This window comes from Haliotis rufescens, unplaced genomic scaffold, assembly GCF_023055435.1.
Source record: "Haliotis rufescens isolate VD_foot unplaced genomic scaffold, xgHalRufe1.0.p SCAF_10, whole genome shotgun sequence".
Lineage (NCBI taxonomy): Eukaryota > Metazoa > Mollusca > Gastropoda > Lepetellida > Haliotidae > Haliotis > Haliotis rufescens.
In genome coordinates, this window is record NW_025963780.1 from 42,782,595 (window position 1) to 42,804,169 (window position 21,575).

At 41.0% G+C, this 21,575-nt stretch overlaps 1 protein-coding gene across 2 annotated transcripts in view; it reads left to right on the plus strand.

Moving 5' to 3' along the window:
• LOC124114692 (calcitonin gene-related peptide type 1 receptor-like) overlaps positions 1 to 21,575 on the plus strand; it is a 165,817-nt gene that overhangs the window by 90,402 nt on the left and 53,840 nt on the right. For both annotated transcript variants that reach the window (XM_048390947.1, XM_048390953.1), the window contains one exon: positions 10,945 to 11,097. In XM_048390947.1, the coding sequence (XP_048246904.1) occupies positions 11,053 to 11,097 (45 nt within the window). In that variant the 5' untranslated portion in view covers positions 10,945 to 11,052. The remainder of the gene's footprint in view (positions 1 to 10,944; positions 11,098 to 21,575) is intronic.

Below are 21,575 nucleotides of genomic sequence, written 5' to 3' on the forward strand. Positions count from 1 at the left end.
CTGTTTATTAAATTGGGATAGGCCTCGCTTTTGGTGATTACAAGGTTGCCCTGACACAACTTGCAAATGTAAACAAATGTAAATTCATATATCGACTATCACAGATCCGTTGACTTTGACACGGTTTGGCCATGGATGTACATTTAATTCGTTAGGAAGTGGCTGTTATCCGTCATGTTCTTGTTATCAGAGGCACTCCCAACGTAGAAAGACTTCGAATCCCAAATTCCCTCTGATTTTGTTCCCAGTGTTGTTAGCACCGTACCCTACTCGTAGGTTCACCAAAGTGGTAAACGTCTTAGATCTGCATCACTTCGGGTTTTCCTCCCACATCACGCTAACACGCCATGATATTACTGAGATACTGTTCAAATAGACTTTACTCTGTCACAGAAAATAACTTTATCCATGGCCATATAATACCTTTATACCACATTGTGCCTTTCGTTTTGCACCGATACAAAGTGCAATATGAACAGATATGAACAGTATTGATTTAGAGCTGACGCAATGTCAAACATCCAATTATGGAAAGTCTTGGTCATGAACAAAAGCATTAGGGGTGCCTTCTCGCACGTGCTGAAGATGAAGAGGAAAACGTAACCTTTTCGCGAACACATATCATCATTATTTGGTACTGATTCATAAACACATGATTATGATATAGCCGGAATCGTAAAATAAACTCAATCTGCTTTTAGCGTATATTTCATATGGTTATGCAAAGCGTTTTGTCGCTTTTATTGAGTGTCATGGCAACCATTCTGTTGGTATTTACATCTACGTCTGTACCATTTTTTCTATTCTTTTTTTACATGCATATGAATGAGTCCCTTTTTCATCAGTCTTCTTTTCCACTGTTCATGCAGATGGGAAGTTTGTTTAACATAATATATCTGTTCTGTCGTTGATCAAGGTCAAATAATTAATTTTTGACCCATGAAGTATTTTAATTGCATTTGAGTGGAGACTATAACGTCGACTGGTAACACCAGAGGAAAACCCTCCAGTATTTTCACGAACAACTATTTTTAGGTATAAAAACATATCCAGTATTGCTCGGTCTTTAAGGCAGCACAACCGTAAAATGCCTGACACACTCTCCCGTGCGGCTAGAATGATAGTACTATCTCCAGAATTGAGCCACTTTGTGTGTGCAACAAGCAGAAATGAATTGTTTCCGCAACAGGCAATACACTTTCAAGATGGATTCCTTCTTCGTGTGGGAGAGAAGCGTAAAGATGGAAAGGTGCGGGAAACAGATAACGAAATGCTAAACGAATGTAAACAGACACGCTTACGAGTCATTGGATATTTGTGTGTAAACAAGGTAATCAATGTGTTGTGTTACATTTCTGTTGACTGTTCCTAATCCCATTCCTAATGTCATGTTATATATAGGATTATTGTCATGTTGACTTCATCTTGCCTACTGAAGTAGTCCAACAATATTTTGTAGGAATACTGCTATTGTTACAATTTTCTAGAAAATGAGATTTTATCGAAACAAATATGTTGTCCCCGAAAATTCTTGAAAACAAATATACTTCATATTTAAGTGGAAAAAAGAAATTGTTTGCCACAAAACTACTTGTTGCAATGTGTTTTTCATAAAAAAAATGGTTTGGGCTCAGTTTTAATTATAAAAATATCTGGTATTGCAGCTGTAACTAAAAAGATATATGGTCTCAATCCAAAATGATGTGCCGTATGTAAACAAAATAATAAAAAAATACATTCGTATTATTTTTTGCTATTAGTTAAGCAATACGTTTATTCAAACCTATCCTGATTGTTCTTAAATTCAAGAAATTTCGCTCTGTTAACAGACTGATGGTTGTTCTTGTGCCCATGGTTATTTATGTTTCATGATGACAGTTCACGTTAACCTTAATGAAGAACAACTCGAGCACGTGTAGTTATCCCTAACGAGGCTAATTTAAACATTCTTAAAATACATGGTATTATTCATACTTCATTGCTGACATGTTACACGAAAATATTAACACCAGCCTATTGTATTACAAGGATCTGAATGTAGTTAATCATCCCTTATTGATATGAGGACTTCCGTGGTGTAGTGGTTTGAGCATCGGCCCGGAGAGCAGATGGTTGGTGGCTCGAGTATCCCCTACCGCGTCATACCAAAATACGTTAAAAGTTGGTACTTGTTCTCCTGCCTGGTGTTCGGCATTATGAGGGTCAGACAAGGACAGTTCGATATCGGTATACTGTGCCGGTCGGTGTTTCCATGATAAACTGCGGGATGGTACCTCGGTGTTCCAGCACTATAAAACAGGCATTAGTCACGCACGCACGCACGCACGCACACACGCACGCACGCACGCACGTAAAATTACGTTATGTAGAAAGCATAATATCGCAGTAATGTTGTAGTTTATTCCGACACACACCATGCAGACAAACACGGCCACACAAACTGACTCCTGGTGATTTCGGTTTCGAAAAGGTCCATCTTACCTCCAGATGAGTCGATCGCTGCTCACAATATATATACATATCAGTAACCTACAGACCAATGTCATACAGCTAGAATGTTAGAATGCTGTGAGTGTGGCGTTACACAAACAAATAAACAGAACCAATCCAGATTGATCAATATTTATCTATATATTCTTGCCAATTGATACAGTAAGCCATAAGCGTTCACTGGAAAGTTTTTAATGAGCGCTAATGCCATACAGCGCTGCTTTCAGAGTATGTATAATAGATTCTATTTCTTGCCGATGGGAATTTAATTAGTTATTGGTAACTATTTACTTATAGTACTTCTTGTAATTAGTTCAAACAGTTTTCAAATCAAACAAAACGGCTTTAACTTAAATATGCATACCACTACAGTGATATTTGCACATATATCATGCAATATGCAAGAAAGCATTCCCTTTTTACCAGGTTTCTTATATTGTTCAAGTCTTTCATGAAATGTGTAATGAGCACTAAAATTGAAAACTTGTGCCAAATCAAAGTGTACTTGACTATAAAATATGACTGATTTAATATGGTAGACATGTGGAGGCTGATTCCAAAGTTGGCATTTTCATATGCTCCCATATTTTTCAGGTGAACAATTGATTTGCCTTTGCATGTATTTGTGACAGGTGCCACAGGTGAGGCAGGATACGCTCACGTTTTCGCGAAAACCTGGTATCATCACTATTTCGTAGTGAACCAAAAAATACACGCTTACTATTATAGTCGGAATCATAAAACGATCTCTGCTATTAATGGAGTTTTCTTATGATTATGGAAATGAATTTTGTTTGAATAAGTTTCACATCCAGTACATTCTTATAAAGCTTTGGACTCTTCCGACGTGTTAGTTAATTACAGCCGGAGCTCTACAGTTATATATAAACGTTAAAATAAACCAGACGAAGTGACCCCTGTTGACTGACCAAGTTGTACTCCGTGACTTCTGAGTAACACATGAATATAAATCTCAGCCTCTTCGATTATTTTAAGTATTGGCGACAAAAATGCACGACCCCGATTGCCCTATAAACCATGTTGTCTGTCAATCCAGAAACCTTTAGCAATCCACTTCAGTCATTGCCCATAAACCGCTCCAGCTACTACCACGGCCCACATCCCTGGGCAATTCCAGTAGTTGTGTTCGTCTCACTGTGTATATCTGGTTAGTGTATGCAGCACATTTAATAAGTGAACTCACTTTATGACTGTAATCTGATCGATGTGCTCTCTCCTTTGTTGGAGAATTTGTCGCAAATGACCTCCGTGATTATATCCGTTTCACGTTGATGTGACAGAACAGGATATAGAGCCGTGCTGCTCAGAGGCTATTGCTTTCCTGCGTTGTAGGGTTGTAATCACAGGCTTGGCTGACCTCTAATATAGGGTTATGTAGATATGGTGGCCGTGGTGCTGTTTGCCATTCTGTTCAATACGGGGCAAGCTGTTTCATTCACAGGAATCTATTTAGCTTGACACGTTACAAAGTCACAGCCATGACCTTTCCAAACGATTCTTGATGAAATTGCATGCAGGGAAAATGGAACCTCTTACAGCGTATGCCTTCGCAGCTTTAAGACTATATCCATGCAGCTGGCGACTGGTAATTCTTTTCGTTGATGTGGATTACCGGTCTGTCTTTGATCAGTGTGAATGCATTAAAGATGATGGTACATAAGTGGGGGTGCGTTTAACTGGCGTTAGTAATGCACGTGTGTAGATGATGAATCGAAGGCCGTGACACATGGCGGTAATGATGATATTAGTTATGATGATGACGATGATGGTAATGGTGATGATGATGATAATGATCATGGTGATGATTTGATAGATAACAAAACGGACGTATGGTAGGAAGAAGGACGCTTGAGAGAAATGTGTGGATGTACTGTACAGAATACTGTGTTGATGCTTTGTACAGAAAGTCTTTCTTGATGTTATGTAGAGAAAGACATTGTTGATGTTCTGCACAGAAAGACTTTGTTGATGTTCCTTACAGAAAGACTGTGTAGATATCCTGAAAAAAGGTATATCTTGAAGCAGTAAAGGTACCAAAAATCCCATCATGAGTTGTTGACATTACATGGTCAAATATTTTCTGATAGCCAGCTATCATATATGGTATAAGAATGTTGTATCCAAAGATAAGACAAAAAAGTGTCATTCCCTTTACAGTCCATTTACAGTCCCTTTACCGTCCCTTCACATCGCTTACAAAACCAAACCTATGCATGTAGATCAAATATCGGTGATAATGAAAGTCAGCTCTCCTTTTCAACAATAGCTCGTAATCTTTTTTGACATTATACAAAATTTATACAAATTTGACAACCATCACGTTTTAACGGATATTTAGTAAAATATATATACAAAACCTAAAGGTATTAATTCTCGAATATGTGATCATCTTCCCGAGGCAAAAGAGTTAACTGACTATAAAAGTCCACTTTCAACTGAAAGTGGACTTTTATAGTCAGTTAACTTCCTTGCCTCGGGAAGATGATATGTGATAAATCAGTTTCCACAGAGTGTAAAATAATTATAAAATTATGTGAATGGATCACTGAAAATCAATGATGACACCAGGTTCTGCTCTGGCGGTAACACCCACCACTCTCCCACCTGGCATACAATTTGTTTCATCACTAAGTTGCCTTTTACGCCCAATTATTGAGTCTGCAGATAATCAAGACTGACTTTTTTGACTAAATTAAGTTCACATTCATATATATATCCGACGAAAGTCCAAAGATGAGGTGTATAATTTACTCAACCGGTTTCACGAATGTGATTTTCAAGAATGAGATATGATATGATATGATATGATATGATATGATATGATATGATATGATATGATATGATATGATACATAGTCTTCATGTCGCTCGTGTTTTAGACCATATAATTATAACAACGTTACTTTCGGGTTTCACGAAGAGATGGATGTCGTGATGAGGAACACGTGGGGTTCAGGTTTGAGAACGGTTCTCCGCAACATGTACATCGTAAGAGGCGACCAAATGAATATGGTGGCCTGGCTCTGTGACTGTGATCGCGGGTCATCATAACCCGACGGCGCGGATCGTTGCTCATGATATTGATCACTGGAGCATCTTGTCCGAACTCGTTTAGTTATAGGGCGCTGTTATATAGCTGAAATATCGTTGCGTACAGCTTTGAATAACCAACAAACAATGCCTTTGGCAGACGGCATATGATCATGAAAGATCTCTGCTGAAGCCTTTCACTTAACGCCGTCTTCCAAACAAAAGTTAAAATCATCATATGATTTTGATTGTATCATCATCATAGTTGCTGTCGTCATCATAACCATCATATTATTATTACAGTAATTATGATTATTACTAGTATCGTCAATAAACAACACCAACATTGATGAAAATAAATTAAATGCAATGAAACCTGAAAATTGGCTGACCGTAAAATAACATCGAGCTTTATTATAATACTATCACTACTATTTCACTGCAGTGAAAATAACACTTTGACGTAACCATTGTCATACAAGACTTACCTCCCCTTAAATTGTCTCCCTTTATCGTAAGTGTCAAGCCCGAACACAAACTGTTGACGTCATTTTTACGTTAGTTTCATATTGTCATTTATGGAGATAATGTCACTTCTTTCCCTTTGTTAATCTCTCGAAAATGTTTCGTTATGAACTGTAAATTTCTCATTTAATTCATCATTCGAGACAGCTGTTCGTTTCGCAAAGCGCCAATTTTGTTACTTGAATCTGGAAAAGCGTTGTAATTTCGCTTCCGACATCGGTCTCCTGGTTTTCAAGAATATCTTTTTGTTAAAGTGGACTTTGAATATAACCATAAATATTATCTAAATGTATGATAAAGAATGTTCGTGACCCTAAATATGTTTGGATACTTTTGTTTATATTTTAAAAGATTTTGAAAACACGAAACTACATTTCAAGTCGCAAATCCAAGGATTTGTAAACCGTACCTGTATGTTAGGTAGGGAGAATTTACGTTTCAAGATTTTACATTTGTAATGAAATAATTTCAATTTCCGGTAGACAACTACACAGTATATGTAAATAGGATAGTTCATGTGTTGAATGAAATATCATGTTTCTCTCATCGAGTGACGGAGGAAAGGAGCTATTTCCACGAGTGGCATAGCAACCAGTGAAACTATCTTTTTTCCCCCGTCCCGAGAATTATCCTCTGTTTCCATAGTTCGATATAAGCGAATATGCCATAATGCTGATAATTATCATATCAGACCTGAAATGCAAAGCCCTGACGCTATAAACACACGGGCAACAATATTCCTCAGTTGATTTTATCATATGTTTGGTCTGTAGTTGAAAGTATCTAACAATTAAGTTAGCGATATTATCATCCAAGAAATGAACTGTTCTGGCGCTGTCAGCATTCAAACGGTACTGCTACATGATTATATTTTTATTTTTTAAAACATAATTCTATTTAAAAGTTTTTAACATTAAAAAAAATCGCATAATACCTCAACCGAGACATCTTAGTCTTCAATGAACCAATTTACTTTAACACAAAATTACCCAGCCAATTTTTCTACAAACTGTTGCAGGAATAGGTGCTGGTTAAATGGACATAATAAAATTTACCAACAGCTCATTCAATTTTCAGTTACATAAAACTCGGTACTCTTTCTTTTTCTCCGTTTATCCAAATAATAGTCGTCGTAGAGGTGTCATAGTACATCTCATATATTATATAGCAGCCCTTACAGATTGATATAATTCATTTCTAACCATGCTATTCATTGCTAGACCTTTGCAGGTATTTAACGGCTCATATGGGAGTGGAAATTACATACTATAAGTCTGGTGGACAACGTACTTCAGTCAGGACATCGATAACACTGCTTTGTTTTATGAAGGTTGAATCTCTTTGTGTCTGGCATTTAATACCTTCGTTAACCATCAAACACAATTGACGGTATATCACTCCCCGGTCGGCTTTGAAATATAATCTGTATGGCACTTATTTCTCAGCAATTCATGTAGATTGCTTTTTAATAGAGATGAACTGCTAAACCTCACGGCTTCTGAAAAACGTAATTGGGGATTGTGGGACTTACGTTTGTACTAAGAAACGTCTTCCTAAGTAACGTCTGAAAGGTTCAACACAACATCGTTGACCACAGTGACGTTGCACAGACTGCCATCATGTTGTTGACGGATATTCCACTTATGCGTGAGCGGAAACAGTGGGAGCATGTGTGTAATACTGTCGCTAGATTGTGCCACATCTTGTCTATCAAATAAACATAAACAAATAATTTCAGAATAGGTTATTTTTTGGTTTGGTTTGTTGTTTTACGCCACACTCAGCAATATTACAGCTATATGACGGCGGTCCGTAAATAATCGAGTCTGGACAAGACAATCCAGTGATTGACATCATGAGCATCGATCCACGCAATTGGGATCGATGACATTCAGAATAGGTAACGTTAGTGGTTACAGATTTGAGTTAGCAAAATCTACTTCTAATAAAAATGAACACTGCATCATAGAATGTTCAAAACAATAAAGGGCGCCCTGGGTGAGCCTAGTGGTTCAGCATTCACTCGTCACGCCGAAGACCCGGGTTCGATTCCTCATGTGGGTCAGTGTGCGAAGCCCGTTTCTAGTGTTTCGGCCTCGATAATGCTGGAATATTGCTTAGAAGCGGCGTAAAAGCGGCGTAAAAGCGGCGTAAAAGCTGATAATATTACAACTCAACCAACTGATCAGTTGACAATCAAAGTATGTTCTCAACTCCCTAGGGAGTATTAGATATCGGTATCAGTATACTTGTGTTTCCTGATTCAATACGTTGAGGTCGAAGCTATTGTTATCATTGCTTTGTCGAGAACATTTTTTGTTTTAATGGCCTGTGGAACCAAGCTGTTTGCCGTAACTAAAGTATGCTTTGATCATTAGACTTGGCCACTCTCTCCTCACGTGATATGTCGCCCAACGTCCAAACGTGATCGTTATATGAGTTTTGAAAGCTCAAAAGTATATGAGACACGTCTGACGCCGCTTTCATATAGCTCAGCCACATCGCGACAATGAAACCACACATGGGGTTGACACATCAAAATCTGACCCACAGGTGAATGGATACATGTGAAAATCTCCTTCTCATCTGCAATTATAATTATTGTTTCACGTTTATTGACTATTTCCCACCAATTGTTCGATTGTTCAAATTTCATTGTTGGCGATGAGACCCAAAATGATGTCCTAAGAACGATTGGTCGAAAAAATAAATATGACGTCATTTATTGTATATGGCGGTATTTATTATCATGACGTCATAGAAGGGATTTATGTGACGTCGTTCCAACAACAGACTGTCATGATATCTCCACTTGAGAACAGAAAACACATAATTGTTAAACTCTTTTAGAAAGAAGACTTGGCTAATATTGAAAGTAACCCACTCGTAACTCGGAATTACGGATAATCAGTCCCTCAGGAAATAATGTTGAAAGGCTCTTGCCATGGCTCGGGATTTACGCCATTACTTCATAATCAGTAATCTCTCGTCGCTCGTTGTATTATCTCGAAACATATTATGAGGCGAGTCAACATAAACAGTCTTCTTCATTACACTAGGGCGCACGTGTGGCCCAGTCGTCTAAGGCGCCGTGATTCGCTGTGCAGAGTTGCGTCCCGTGGACACGCCAGAAACCTATGATTGTGGGTTCGAATCCCGGTTCGCCCCGATTATGTTTCTAGGTTTGTCAGCACCATACCCGTGCTCGTGGGTTTCACCGAAGTGATAAACGTCTGAGACCTGCATCACTTCGGGCTTTCCTCCCATATTAAGCTGACACGCCGTGATATAATTGGAATACTGTTAAAAGCGGCGTTAAACCCAACTCACTCACTCACTCACTTCATTACACTAAGGAGCTCATCGCATACTAACTGGAAACATGCGGGAGACAGTATACGACTTCATTTGACTGGGATATTTGCAAGGGCGGTGGGGTAGCCTAGTGGTTAAAACGTTCACTCTTCACACGGAAGTCCCGGGTTCGAATCCCGACATGGGTACAATGTGTGAAGCCCATTTCTGGTGTCGCCCGCCGTGATATTGCTGGAATCCATGCTCACTTACATGCGAGTAGACACAAACTTAAAACTACATCGAGACCTTATATAGATGAGATAGATTAATTTCTTTACCCAACTAACAATTGTCATAAATAATCATGGATTTGAGAATGAAGAAGATACTATTCATTGAGAACGTTGAATAAGGTTTTCACATCGATAACAATAAACGGCGGTGTCTTCGTGAGATCTGCAAACTTTTTTTCCAAAACCAGTACCGGTTTTTAGTTTCTGTCCGAAATCCTCATTCGAAGTTCATTTTCGATGAAATATAATACAGTAAACTACGGTTATAACGAACTCAAAGGGACCACTAATTTGTTCGTTTTAACCGTAGTTCGTTATAAGCATATATAAAGCATAACAACAGCAAATAGTCGGGACAAAAAAGTAAGTTCGCTATATCCGTCAGTTCGTTATAAGCGTGTTCCTTATAAACGTAGTTTACTGTATACGTATCTGGACGTAGGTAATTAAGGATGAGATCGGTAAATAGATGTTACAATTAGTTTATGATGTGTAACCAGTCGGTGATATAGAAGTGTGCTGTAAATCGTACACCGCCCATTGGTAGACTTTTCTAACAGTAACCTCCAGTGAGTGAGTGAGTAGTGTTTTACGCCGCTTATTCAGATTATCCCAACAATATTACGGTGGGGGACACCAGAAATGGGCTTCACACATTGTACCCATGTGGGAAATCAAACCCGGATCTTCGGCGTGACGAGCGAACGCTTTAACCACTAGGCTAACCCCATAGCCCCAGTAACCTCCAATAGTGATAAATACAGAAAAACGTATATTAAGCGGTGCAGGGATGAGAGAATATGGTACTCGCAGCTAGAATAAACAATACTCTACGTTCAGAAATATTCTGTGATTACTATCTTTATCGACCCGTGAAGATTCCGGGGTAGAATAGGTCTTCAGCAACCCATACTTGCCGTAAAATGTGACTATGCTTGTCGTAAAAGGCGACTAACGGGATCGGGTGGTCAGACTCGCTGACTTGGTTGATGCATGTCATTGATCCCAATTGCGTGGATCGATGCTCATGATATCAATCACTGGATTGTCTGGTCCAGACTCGATTATTTACAGACCGCCGTCATATAGCTGGAATATTGCTGAGTGCGGCGTTAAACAACCAACCAACCAACCAACCAACTATCTTTATCAGGAATTTGTCTCCATGTTCTCCTAGCGTTTGTTGATCACGGAAACATATGACATCGACGTCACCGATTGTTTGTTGACGTGATTGAATTCGAAAGTGACATTAGAGTTCGTTAATAACTTAAATGCATTTATTTCAGGTGCCGTCGTAGAGGTTTCGCCGCTGTATCCTAGTAAGGACGTCGCAGTACCCGACACTCAATGTCGACCTTGACAGCTTCATTGCGACGTCACTGAAGACATCAACGATGACAACAGCGTCCGTGACGGCACTGATCCTGCTTGTTTGTATGGTAAGGCTCGTTGTGTGTCACCACTATCAGAAATGTACACATATTTACATCTCTCCACTCAAATACATTTCGTGACGATTGTCAGGTCTTCATTGCTCCTCTCTTGTTCTTGATGAAGATTCAGTCAAAAATTCCGAATATTGTGAGCGTTTGGAATTGGGTTAGAATATGTCTTCAGCGACCCATTCTTACCGTAAATGGCGACTATTCTCGTTGTAAGAGGCGACTAACGGGATCGGGTGGTCAGGCTCGCTGACCAGGTTGATGCATGTCATCGTATACCAGTTGCGTAGATCGGTGCTCATTATGATAATCACTGGTTTGTCTGGTCCACACTCGAGCAGTATTTGCTGGAATATTGCTGATTGCTCTGTTAAACAACAAACAAACAACCAATGAAACGGGGGATGTGAGCAATGAACACTGGTATTTATTCAAGTTGATGTCCCAAACCGTAGTCGTCCCGAAAACTGTTTTTTTGACAAACATGGTGTTACTGTATCACTTGCTCAAGAACGCAAGATCTGTATAAAATTGATGTTTTTAGAGTGATGACATATCTATACTAAGTGTTATTGTTAGCTGTCACCCGATCTCAAGGGGTACATGGTGTGATGTACTCCGTGTGTGTGCCTATAGACCCCTAGCCATTAGGGTACAATGACCCACGCACAGGGTACAATGACCCCCACACAGGGTAAAATGACCAACACACAGGGTACAGTGACCCCCACACAGGGTACAATGACCCCCACACAGGGTACAATGACCCCCACACAGGGTACAATGACCCACACACAGGGTACAATGACCCACACACAGGGTACAATTACCCCCACACAGGGTACAATGACCCACACGCAGGGTACAATGACCCACACACAGGGTACAATGACCCACACACAGGGTACAATGACCCACACACAGGGTACAATGACCCACACGCAGGGTACAATGACCCACACACAGGGTACAGTGACCCCCACACAGGGTACAATGACCCCCACACAGGGTACAATGACCCCCACACAGGGTACAATGACCCCCACACAGGGTACAATGACCCACACACAGGGTACAATTACCCCCACACAGGGTACAATGACCCACACACAGGGTACAATGACCCACACGCAGGGTACAATGACCCACACACAGGGCACAATAACCAACACACAGGGTACAATGATCCACACACAGGGTACAATGACCCACACAGGGTACAATGACCAACACACAGGGTACAATGACCCACACACAGAGTGCAATGACCCCCACACAGAGTACAATGACCCACACACAGGGTACAATGACCCACACACAGGGTACAATGACCCACACACAGGGTACAATGACCCACACACAGGGTACAATGACCAACACTCAGGATACAATGACCCACACATAGGGTACAATGACCAACACACAGGGTACAATGACCCACACACAGGGTACATCACACCTTCTGTCCTGAGGGATCGGTTGTCTACGTTGTTTATCGCCGACATTCATTCATACAGACGCGGTTCACTGAGTAAAACGCCATTCAACCATTTTGACAGCTGGCAGGCGACGCAAACGAATTGGGTTACTTCCCTTCACCCAATGCATTGCGATAAACATCGGTTCAGTTCGGTTTAAGGTAATCCGATACATATGCGAAAAAAGCAAGTTACCTAAGGTGTGTTCCGATTGATTTCTCAGCCGGGTACATATCAGCGGGCTTCATCGAGAATAATTGCCTGCTCCTTAAGCAATTAGAAGCTAGTATTTTAATGTAAGGTGAAATCATTCATATTAGACCAAAATATAGTTTGGTCGATGCATGTATATATAGTAACATGGTTGGGAATTACACCACTCTATAATCCAGGTTCTGAACCTTCCGAAAGGTTTCCGGTAATAAAGTCTCTTACCCCCTTACTTAAAAATCTCTTCACGGACAAAGTTATCAATTATGAACTGAGACCATATCTTGCCCTCGCGCTGTGAAGGAAGGTTCATACTCAACTAAACTCACATAAAAGTAAAAGACACTTTTATGACTGCTAATGTCATTTCTCATTGCCTTAAAACTAAACCATTTCAGCCGCTACGTGTAATCATGTACACACAGTCATATAACGACCAATTATGTCGCGCAAAAATACTTCCTCAAAACGATCGATAACGTGAGCGTATGGATGGTCAACATGGTCAACATCATCAACAGAATCATCCTCTGTAATTTCGTTGAGGGGGAGGTACTCCATGATGGCATACCGGCAACGATGACTAACAATGCGTAAGACTCACGCGCCCAAACGCCTCTCACAAACCTCTTTCCGACTAGATCACAAAGAACCGACCATTTGATATTGTTTGGTGTGGTTGGGGGTTGTTGGTGGGGTGGGGGTTGTGATTCATTCAGTCTCCCCAACCCCAAGAATATGTAATGGGGGGTTCCTTTTGAGCATGTGTTTATGAATCACTGTCAGATAGTGATGGTATCACTCACTCACTCACTCACTCACTCACTCACTCACTCACTCACTCACTCACTCACTCACTCACTCACTCACTCACTCACTCACTCACTTCACACTTCACATTTTATCCTATGGTCAACATGTATGTTAACGTCACTTGAAGATATTATCACAAATTTAATAAAAACGGGTGTTACCCTTGAATTAATGATTTCACTGATTACCAAATCACTCATTCACATAGGGGCGGGGTAGCCTTGTGGTGAAAGCGTTCGCTCCTCACGCCGAAGACTCGGTTTCGATTCCCGACATGGGTACAATGTGTGAAGTCCATTTGTGGTGTCCCCCGCCGTGATATTGCTGGAATATTGCTAAAACGGCGAAAATCCATACTCACTCACTCATTCACTGATATTTGTTGATAAATTACCGTCATCTGTCGTCCCATACTCATCTGGGGATAATTCACAATTAAAGACCAAGGTCGAGCCTTCTAACACTGACTCGTTTGAAATATTGTTGAATGTGATCTTGCAGTGAACGCCATAGTAGGAAGACTCCCTTCAGAATGGGACTCACTAAGATGTAATTAACATGTCTGGCGTTCTGACAGTGACGTGTAATTGCGACATTGTGGGGGTGAATGTCAACAAGAAGTTATTGATATGCAACACTGAAATCGAATTATTTTGCATTTACGTAAGGTGATCGACATATTGATGAATTCGTTTCCACCAAAACAATGTATTTCTGGGCAGGCCTCTAACGTAAAAACCATTCATACTCCTGATAAATGACAACAAGCAGACAACAAACATCACGTTGTGGTATCCACTTACTACTAAATATAACATCAAACTACGCAGTATAGCATATATATCTTCCCATTAATACAATATTTCTTATAAATATACATGTGTGTGTTGGTGATGGATGTGGGATGGTGGCGTGTAGGAGGTGGGTCAATGGTATTGGGGTTGGGGTACAATTTACATCAAGTAAACTACCGGACAAAAGAAAGCAAACACTTGACTCCCCAATTACAAACGTAATGAAACCGTTACTAGTCTGAAAACAGTCACCAAAACACTGCAAAGGCCCAAAACCTGACTATAATACCCGTATCAAATACATCGCCATCAAATAACCATTTCTTGGTGGTTTCATTTTTGGCCATCATCAAACATGATGTATACTTTCTTTTGCCCTGTATCGTCTAGCAGCTTTCCCTCCACAATAGCTCTATAAGTGGTACATAAATACAAACTATGTTTCGAGATTATGGACAAATGTTGTGTTATTTGCCAGATTACTAATAACACAGTCATTGTTATATTTCTTGCATGTGGCTTCTTACGAACAACAAGACAGTTTAGATTTAGAACCATTGTTAGAATCATCTAAAGGACTACTAAACAATCCACATTCATGTCTGTAAAAAGTGTTCGGAACAGATGTAAACGGTTTATTTATTTATTAACTATGTTTATTGTCTGATAATCGCACTCATCAATAACAGTCACTATGGTTACGGGTAAAGTAGCCGAGAAAGATGCCTCCCATATCTCGTTCCTCTGTTTAAGACGTAGATAATCTCTAATTATTCATTCTAATCCTTGTCGTAACGTACTTCCTTGTCTTTCGGGCATAGGATCTGACTTGGGAGTCGTTTAAATGACCTTAAATCCTTCCCTGGGGGTGTTCATCAGCCTTCACCTCCCTCGCTCTCCGGGACGTCGTTGTTGCATGAAACAAGCGCTTAAACAGCGTTGAATGGAAATATTTGAAACAGCACAATTTCTTTCCAACTACGAATTGGGGTTTAGCGAATTTCTGTCACAGAAGTCACGCACACGTCGATGTACGCATCACCAAAGATTGGAGTATCGATTACTAAATATTTTATTTCATTTTCAAACGAGTTTCAATGTCAGCCGCTAACCGGTTAGTTTTTCATGTTTTTTATATAAACTGGGAAATGCTCCGTGTGAAATTAACCCTCAACCACAGTAAGTAGCCCATAGGAGTGGAAATATGGACAAACGCTTGCTGGCATGTTCATCGTGTGATTGCGCCAGATGAGTGTTATAACTTGAAACCGTTATTTTCGTCACATACAAAGTGTGTTGAAGATATAAATTTGTGAGTGAATAAGTGCGTGAGTGAGTGCTCAATCAATATCACATCCCTAGATTTGACAGTGAGCGAGTAAGTGCTCCATCAATATCGCTTCTAGAGATGTGACAGCGAGTAAGTGCTCCATCAATATCACGTCTAGAGATGTGACAGTGAGTGAGTAAGTGCTCCATCAATATCACATCCTTAGATTTGACAGTGAGCGAGTAAGTGCTCCATCAATATCGCGTGTAGTGATGTGACAGTGAGCGAGTAAGTGCTCCATCAATATCACATCCCTAGATGTGACAGTGAGTGAGTAAGTGCTCCATCAATATCACGTCCAGAGATGTGACAGTGAGCGAGTAAGTGCTCCATCAATATCGCGTGTAGTGATGTGACAGTGAGCGAGTAAGTGCTCCATCAATATCACATCCCTAGATGTGACAGTGAGTGAGTAAGTGCTCCATCAATATCGCTTCTAGAGATGTGACAGCGAGTAAGTGCTCCATCAATATCGCGTGTAGTGATGTGACAGTGAGTAGGTGCTCCATCAATATCGCTTCTAGAGATGTGACAGTGAGTGAGTAAGTGCTCCATCAATATCACGTCCCTAGATGTGACAGTGAGTGAGTAAGTGCTCCATCAATATCACATCCCTAGATGTGACAGTGAGTGAGTGCTCCATCAATATCACGTCCCTAGATGTGACAGTGAGTGAGTAAGTGCTCCATCAATATCACATCCCTAGATGTGACAGTGAGTGAGTAAGTGCTCCATCAATATCACGTCCCTAGATGTGACAGTGAGCGAGTAAGTGCTCCATCAATATCACATCCCTAGATGTGACAGTGAGTGAGTAAGTGCTCCATCAATATCACGTCCCTAGATGTGACAGTGAGTGAGTAAGTGCTCCATCAATATCACATCCCTAGATGTGACAGTGAGTGAGTAAGTGCTCCATCAATATCACATCCCTAGATGTGACAGTGAGTGAGTAAGTGCTCCATCAATATCGCATCCCTAGATGTGACAGTGAGTGAGTAAGTGCTCCATCAATATCACGTCCCTAGATGTGACAGTGAGTGAGTAAGTGCTCCATCAATATCACATCCCTAGATGTGACAGTGAGTGAGTAAGTGCTCCATCAATATCACATCCCTAGATGTGACAGTGAGCGAGTAAGTGCTCCATCAATATCACGTCCCTAGATGTGACAGTGAGTGAGTAAGTGCTCCATCAATATCACATCCCTAGATTTGACAGTGAGTGAGTAAGTGCTCCATCAATATCACATCCCTAGATGTGACAGTGAGTGAGTAAGTGCTCCATCAATATCACGTCCCTAGATGTGACAGTGAGTGAGTAAGTGCTCCATCAATATCACATCCCTAGATGTGACAGTGAGCGAGTAAGTGCTCCATCAATATCACATCCCTAGATGTGACAGTGAGTGAGTAAGTGCTCCATCAATATCACGTCCCTAGATGTGACAGTGAGTGAGTAAGTGCTCCATCAATATCACGTCCCTAGATGTGACAGTGAGTGAGTAAGTGCTCCATCAATATCACATCCCTAGATGTGACAGTGAGTGAGTGCTCCATCAATATCACGTCCCTAGATGTGACAGTGAGTGAGTAAGTGCTCCATCAATATCACATCCCTAGATGTGACAGTGAGCGAGTAAGTGCTCCATCAATATCACGTCCCTAGATGTGACAGTGAGTGAGTAAGTGCTCCATCAATATCACATCCCTAGATGTGACAGTGAGTGAGTAAGTGCTCCATCAATATCACATCCCTAGATGTGACAGTGAGTGAGTAAGTGCTCCATCAATATCACGTCCCTAGATGTGACAGTGAGTGAGTAAGTGCTCCATCAATATCACGTCCAGATATGTGACAGTGAGTGAGTAAGTGCTCCATCAATATCACATCCCTAGATGTGACAGTGAGCGAGTAAGTGCTCCATCAATATCACGTCCAGATATGTGACAGTGAGTGAGTAAGTGCTCCATCAATATCACATCCCTAGATGTGACAGTGAGTGAGTAAGTGCTCCATCAATATCACATCCCTAGATGTGACAGTGAGTGAGTAAGTGCTCCATCAATATCACATCCCTAGATGTGACAGTGAGCGAGTAAGTGCTCCATCAATATCACGTCCCTAGATGTGACAGTGAGTGAGTAAGTGCTCCATCAATATCACATCCCTAGATGTGACAGTGAGTGAGTAAGTGCTCCATCAATATCACATCCCTAGATGTGACAGTGAGTGAGTAAGTGCTCCATCAATATCACATCCCTAGATGTGACAGTGAGCGAGTAAGTGCTCCATCAATATCACGTCCCTAGATTTGACAGTGAGTGAGTAAGTGCTCCATCAATATCACATCCCTAGATGTGACAGTGAGTAAGTAAGTGCTCCATCAATATCACATCCCTAGATGTGACAGTGAGTGAGTAAGTGCTCCATCAATATCACATCCCTAGATGTGACAGTGAGTGAGTAAGTGCTCCATCAATATCGCTTCTAGAGATGTGACAGTGAGTGAGTAAGTGCTCCATCAATATCGCTTCTAGAGATGTGACAGTGAGTGAGTAAGTGCTCCATCAATATCACATCCCTAGATGTGACAGTGAGTGAGTAAGTGCTCCATCAATATCACATCCCTAGATGTGACAGTGAGTGAGTAAGTGCTCCATCAATATCACATCCCTAGATGTGACAGTGAGTGAGTAAGTAAGTGCTCCATCAATATCACATCCCTAGATGTGACAGTGAGTGAGTAAGTGCTCCATCAATATCACATCCCTAGATGTGACAGTGAGTGAGTAAGTGCTCCATCAATATCACATCCCTAGATGTGACAGTGAGTGAGTAAGTGCTCCATCAATATCGCTTCTAGAGATGTGACAGTGAGTGAGTAAGTAAGTGCTCCATCAATATCACATCCCTAGATGTGACAGTGAGTGAGTAAGTGCTCCATCAATATCACGTCCCTAGATGTGACAGTGAGTGAGTAAGTGCTCCATCAATATCACATCCCTAGATGTGACAGTGAGTGAGTAAGTGCTCCATCAATATCGCTTCTAGAGATGTGACAGTGAGTGAGTAAGTAAGTGCTCCATCAATATCACATCCCTAGATGTGACAGTGAGTGAGTAAGTGCTCCATCAATATCACGTCCCTAGATGTGACAGTGAGTGAGTAAGTGCTCCATCAATATCGCTTCTAGAGATGTGACAGTGAGTGAGTAAGTGCTCCATCAATATCACGTCCCTAGATGTGACAGTGAGTGAGTAAGTGCTCCATCAATATCACATCCCTAGATGTGACAGTGAGTGAGTAAGTGCTCCATCAATATCACATCCCTAGATGTGACAGTGAGTGAGTAAGTGCTCCATCAATATCGCTTCTAGAGATGTGACAGTGAGTGAGTAAGTAAGTGCTCCATCAATATCACATCCCTAGATGTGACAGTGAGTGAGTAAGTGCTCCATCAATATCACGTCCAGAGATGTGACAGTGAGTAAGTAAGTGCTCCATCAATATCACATCCCTAGATGTGACAGTGAGTGAGTAAGTGCTCCATCAATATCACATCCCTAGATGTGACAGTGAGTGAGTAAGTGCTCCATCAATATCGCTTCTAGAGATGTGACAGTGAGTGAGTAAGTAAGTGCTCCATCAATATCACATCCCTAGATGTGACAGTGAGTGAGTAAGTGCTCCATCAATATCACGTCCCTAGATGTGACAGTGAGTGAGTAAGTGTTCCATCAATATCGCTTCTAGAGATGTGACAGTGAGTGAGTAAGTGCTCCATCAATATCACATCCCTAGATGTGACAGTGAGTGAGTAAGTGCTCCATCAATATCGCTTCTAGAGATGTGACAGTGAGTGAGTAAGTAAGTGCTCCATCAATATCACGTCCCTAGATGTGACAGTGAGTGAGTAAGTGCTCCATCAATATCACATCCCTAGATGTGACAGTGAGTGAGTAAGTGCTCCATCAATATCGCTTCTAGAGATGTGACAGTGAGTGAGTAAGTAAGTGCTCCATCAATATCACGTCCCTAGATGTGACAGTGAGTGAGTAAGTGCTCCATCAATATCACGTCTAGTGATGTGACAGTGAGTGAGTAAGTGCTCCATCAATATCACATCCCTAGATGTGACTGTGAGTAGGTGCTCCATCAATATCACATCCCTAGATGTGACAGTGAGTGAGTAAGTAAGTGCTCCATCAATATCACATCCCTAGATGTGACAGTGAGTGAGTAAGTGCTCCATCAATATCACGTCTAGTGATGTGACAGTGAGTGAGTAAGTGCTCCATCAATATCACATCCCTAGATGTGACAGTGAGTAGGTGCTCCATCAATATCACATCCCTAGATGTGACAGTGAGTGAGTAAGTAAGTGCTCCATCAATATCACATCCCTAGATGTGACAGTGAGTGAGTGAGTAAGTGCTCCATCAATATCACATCCCTAGATGTGACAGTGAGTGAGTAAGTAAGTGCTCCATCAATATCACGTCCCTAGATTTGACAGTGAGTGAGTAAGTGCTCCATCAATATCGCTTCTAGAGATGTGACAGTGAGTGAGTAAGTGCTCCATCAATATCACATCCCTAGATGTGACAGTGAGTGAGTAAGTGCTCCATCAATATCACATCCCTAGATGTGACAGTGAGTGAGTAAGTGCTCCATCAATATCACGTCCCTAGATGTGACAGTGAGTGAGTAAGTGCTCCATCAATATCACGTCCCTAGATTTGACAGTGAGTGAGTAAGTGCTCCATCAATATCACGTCCCTAGATGTGACAGTGAGTGAGTGCTCCATCAATATCACGTCCCTAGATGTGACAGTGAGTGAGTAAGTGCTCCATCAATATCACATCCCTAGATGTGACAGTGAGTGAGTAAGTGCTCCATCAATATCACATCCCTAGATTTGACAGTGAGTGAGTAAGTGCTCCATCAATATCGCTTCTAGAGATGTGACAGTGAGTGAGTAAGTGCTCCATCAATATCACATCCCTAGATGTGACAGTGAGTGAGTAAGTGCTCCATCAATATCACATCCCTAGATGTGACAGTGAGTGAGTAAGTGCTCCATCAATATCACATCCCTAGATGTGACAGTGAGTAAGTAAGTGCTCCATCAATATCACATCCCTAGATGTGACAGTGAGTAAGTAAGTGCTCCATCAATATCACATCCCTAGATGTGACAGTGAGTGAGTAAGTGCTCCATCAATATCACATCCCTAGATGTGACAGTGAGTGAGTAAGTGCTCCATCAATATCACATCCCTAGATGTGACAGTGAGTAAGTGCTCCATCAATATCACATCCCTAGATTTGACAGTGAGTGAGTAAGTGCTCCATCAATATCACGTCCCTAGATTTGACAGTGAGTGAGTAAGTGCTCCATCAATATCACATCCCTAGATGTGACAGTGAGTAAGTAAGTGCTCCATCAATATCACATCCCTAGATTTGACAGTGAGTGAGTAAATGCTCCATCAATATCACATCCCTAGATGTGACAGTGAGTAAGTAAGTGCTCCATCAATATCACATCCCTAGATGTGACAGTGAGTGAGTAAGTGCTCCATCAATATCACATCCCTAGATGTGACAGTGAGTAAGTGCTCCATCAATATCACATCCCTAGATATGACAGTGAGTGAGTAAGTGCTCCATCAATATCACATCCCTAGATGTGACAGTGAGTGAGTAAGTGCTCCATCAATATCACATCCCTAGATGTGACAGTGAGTAAGTGCTCCATCAATATCACGTCCAGATATGTGACAGTGAGTGAGTAAGTGCTCCATCAATATCACATCCCTAGATTTGACAGTGAGCGAGTAAGT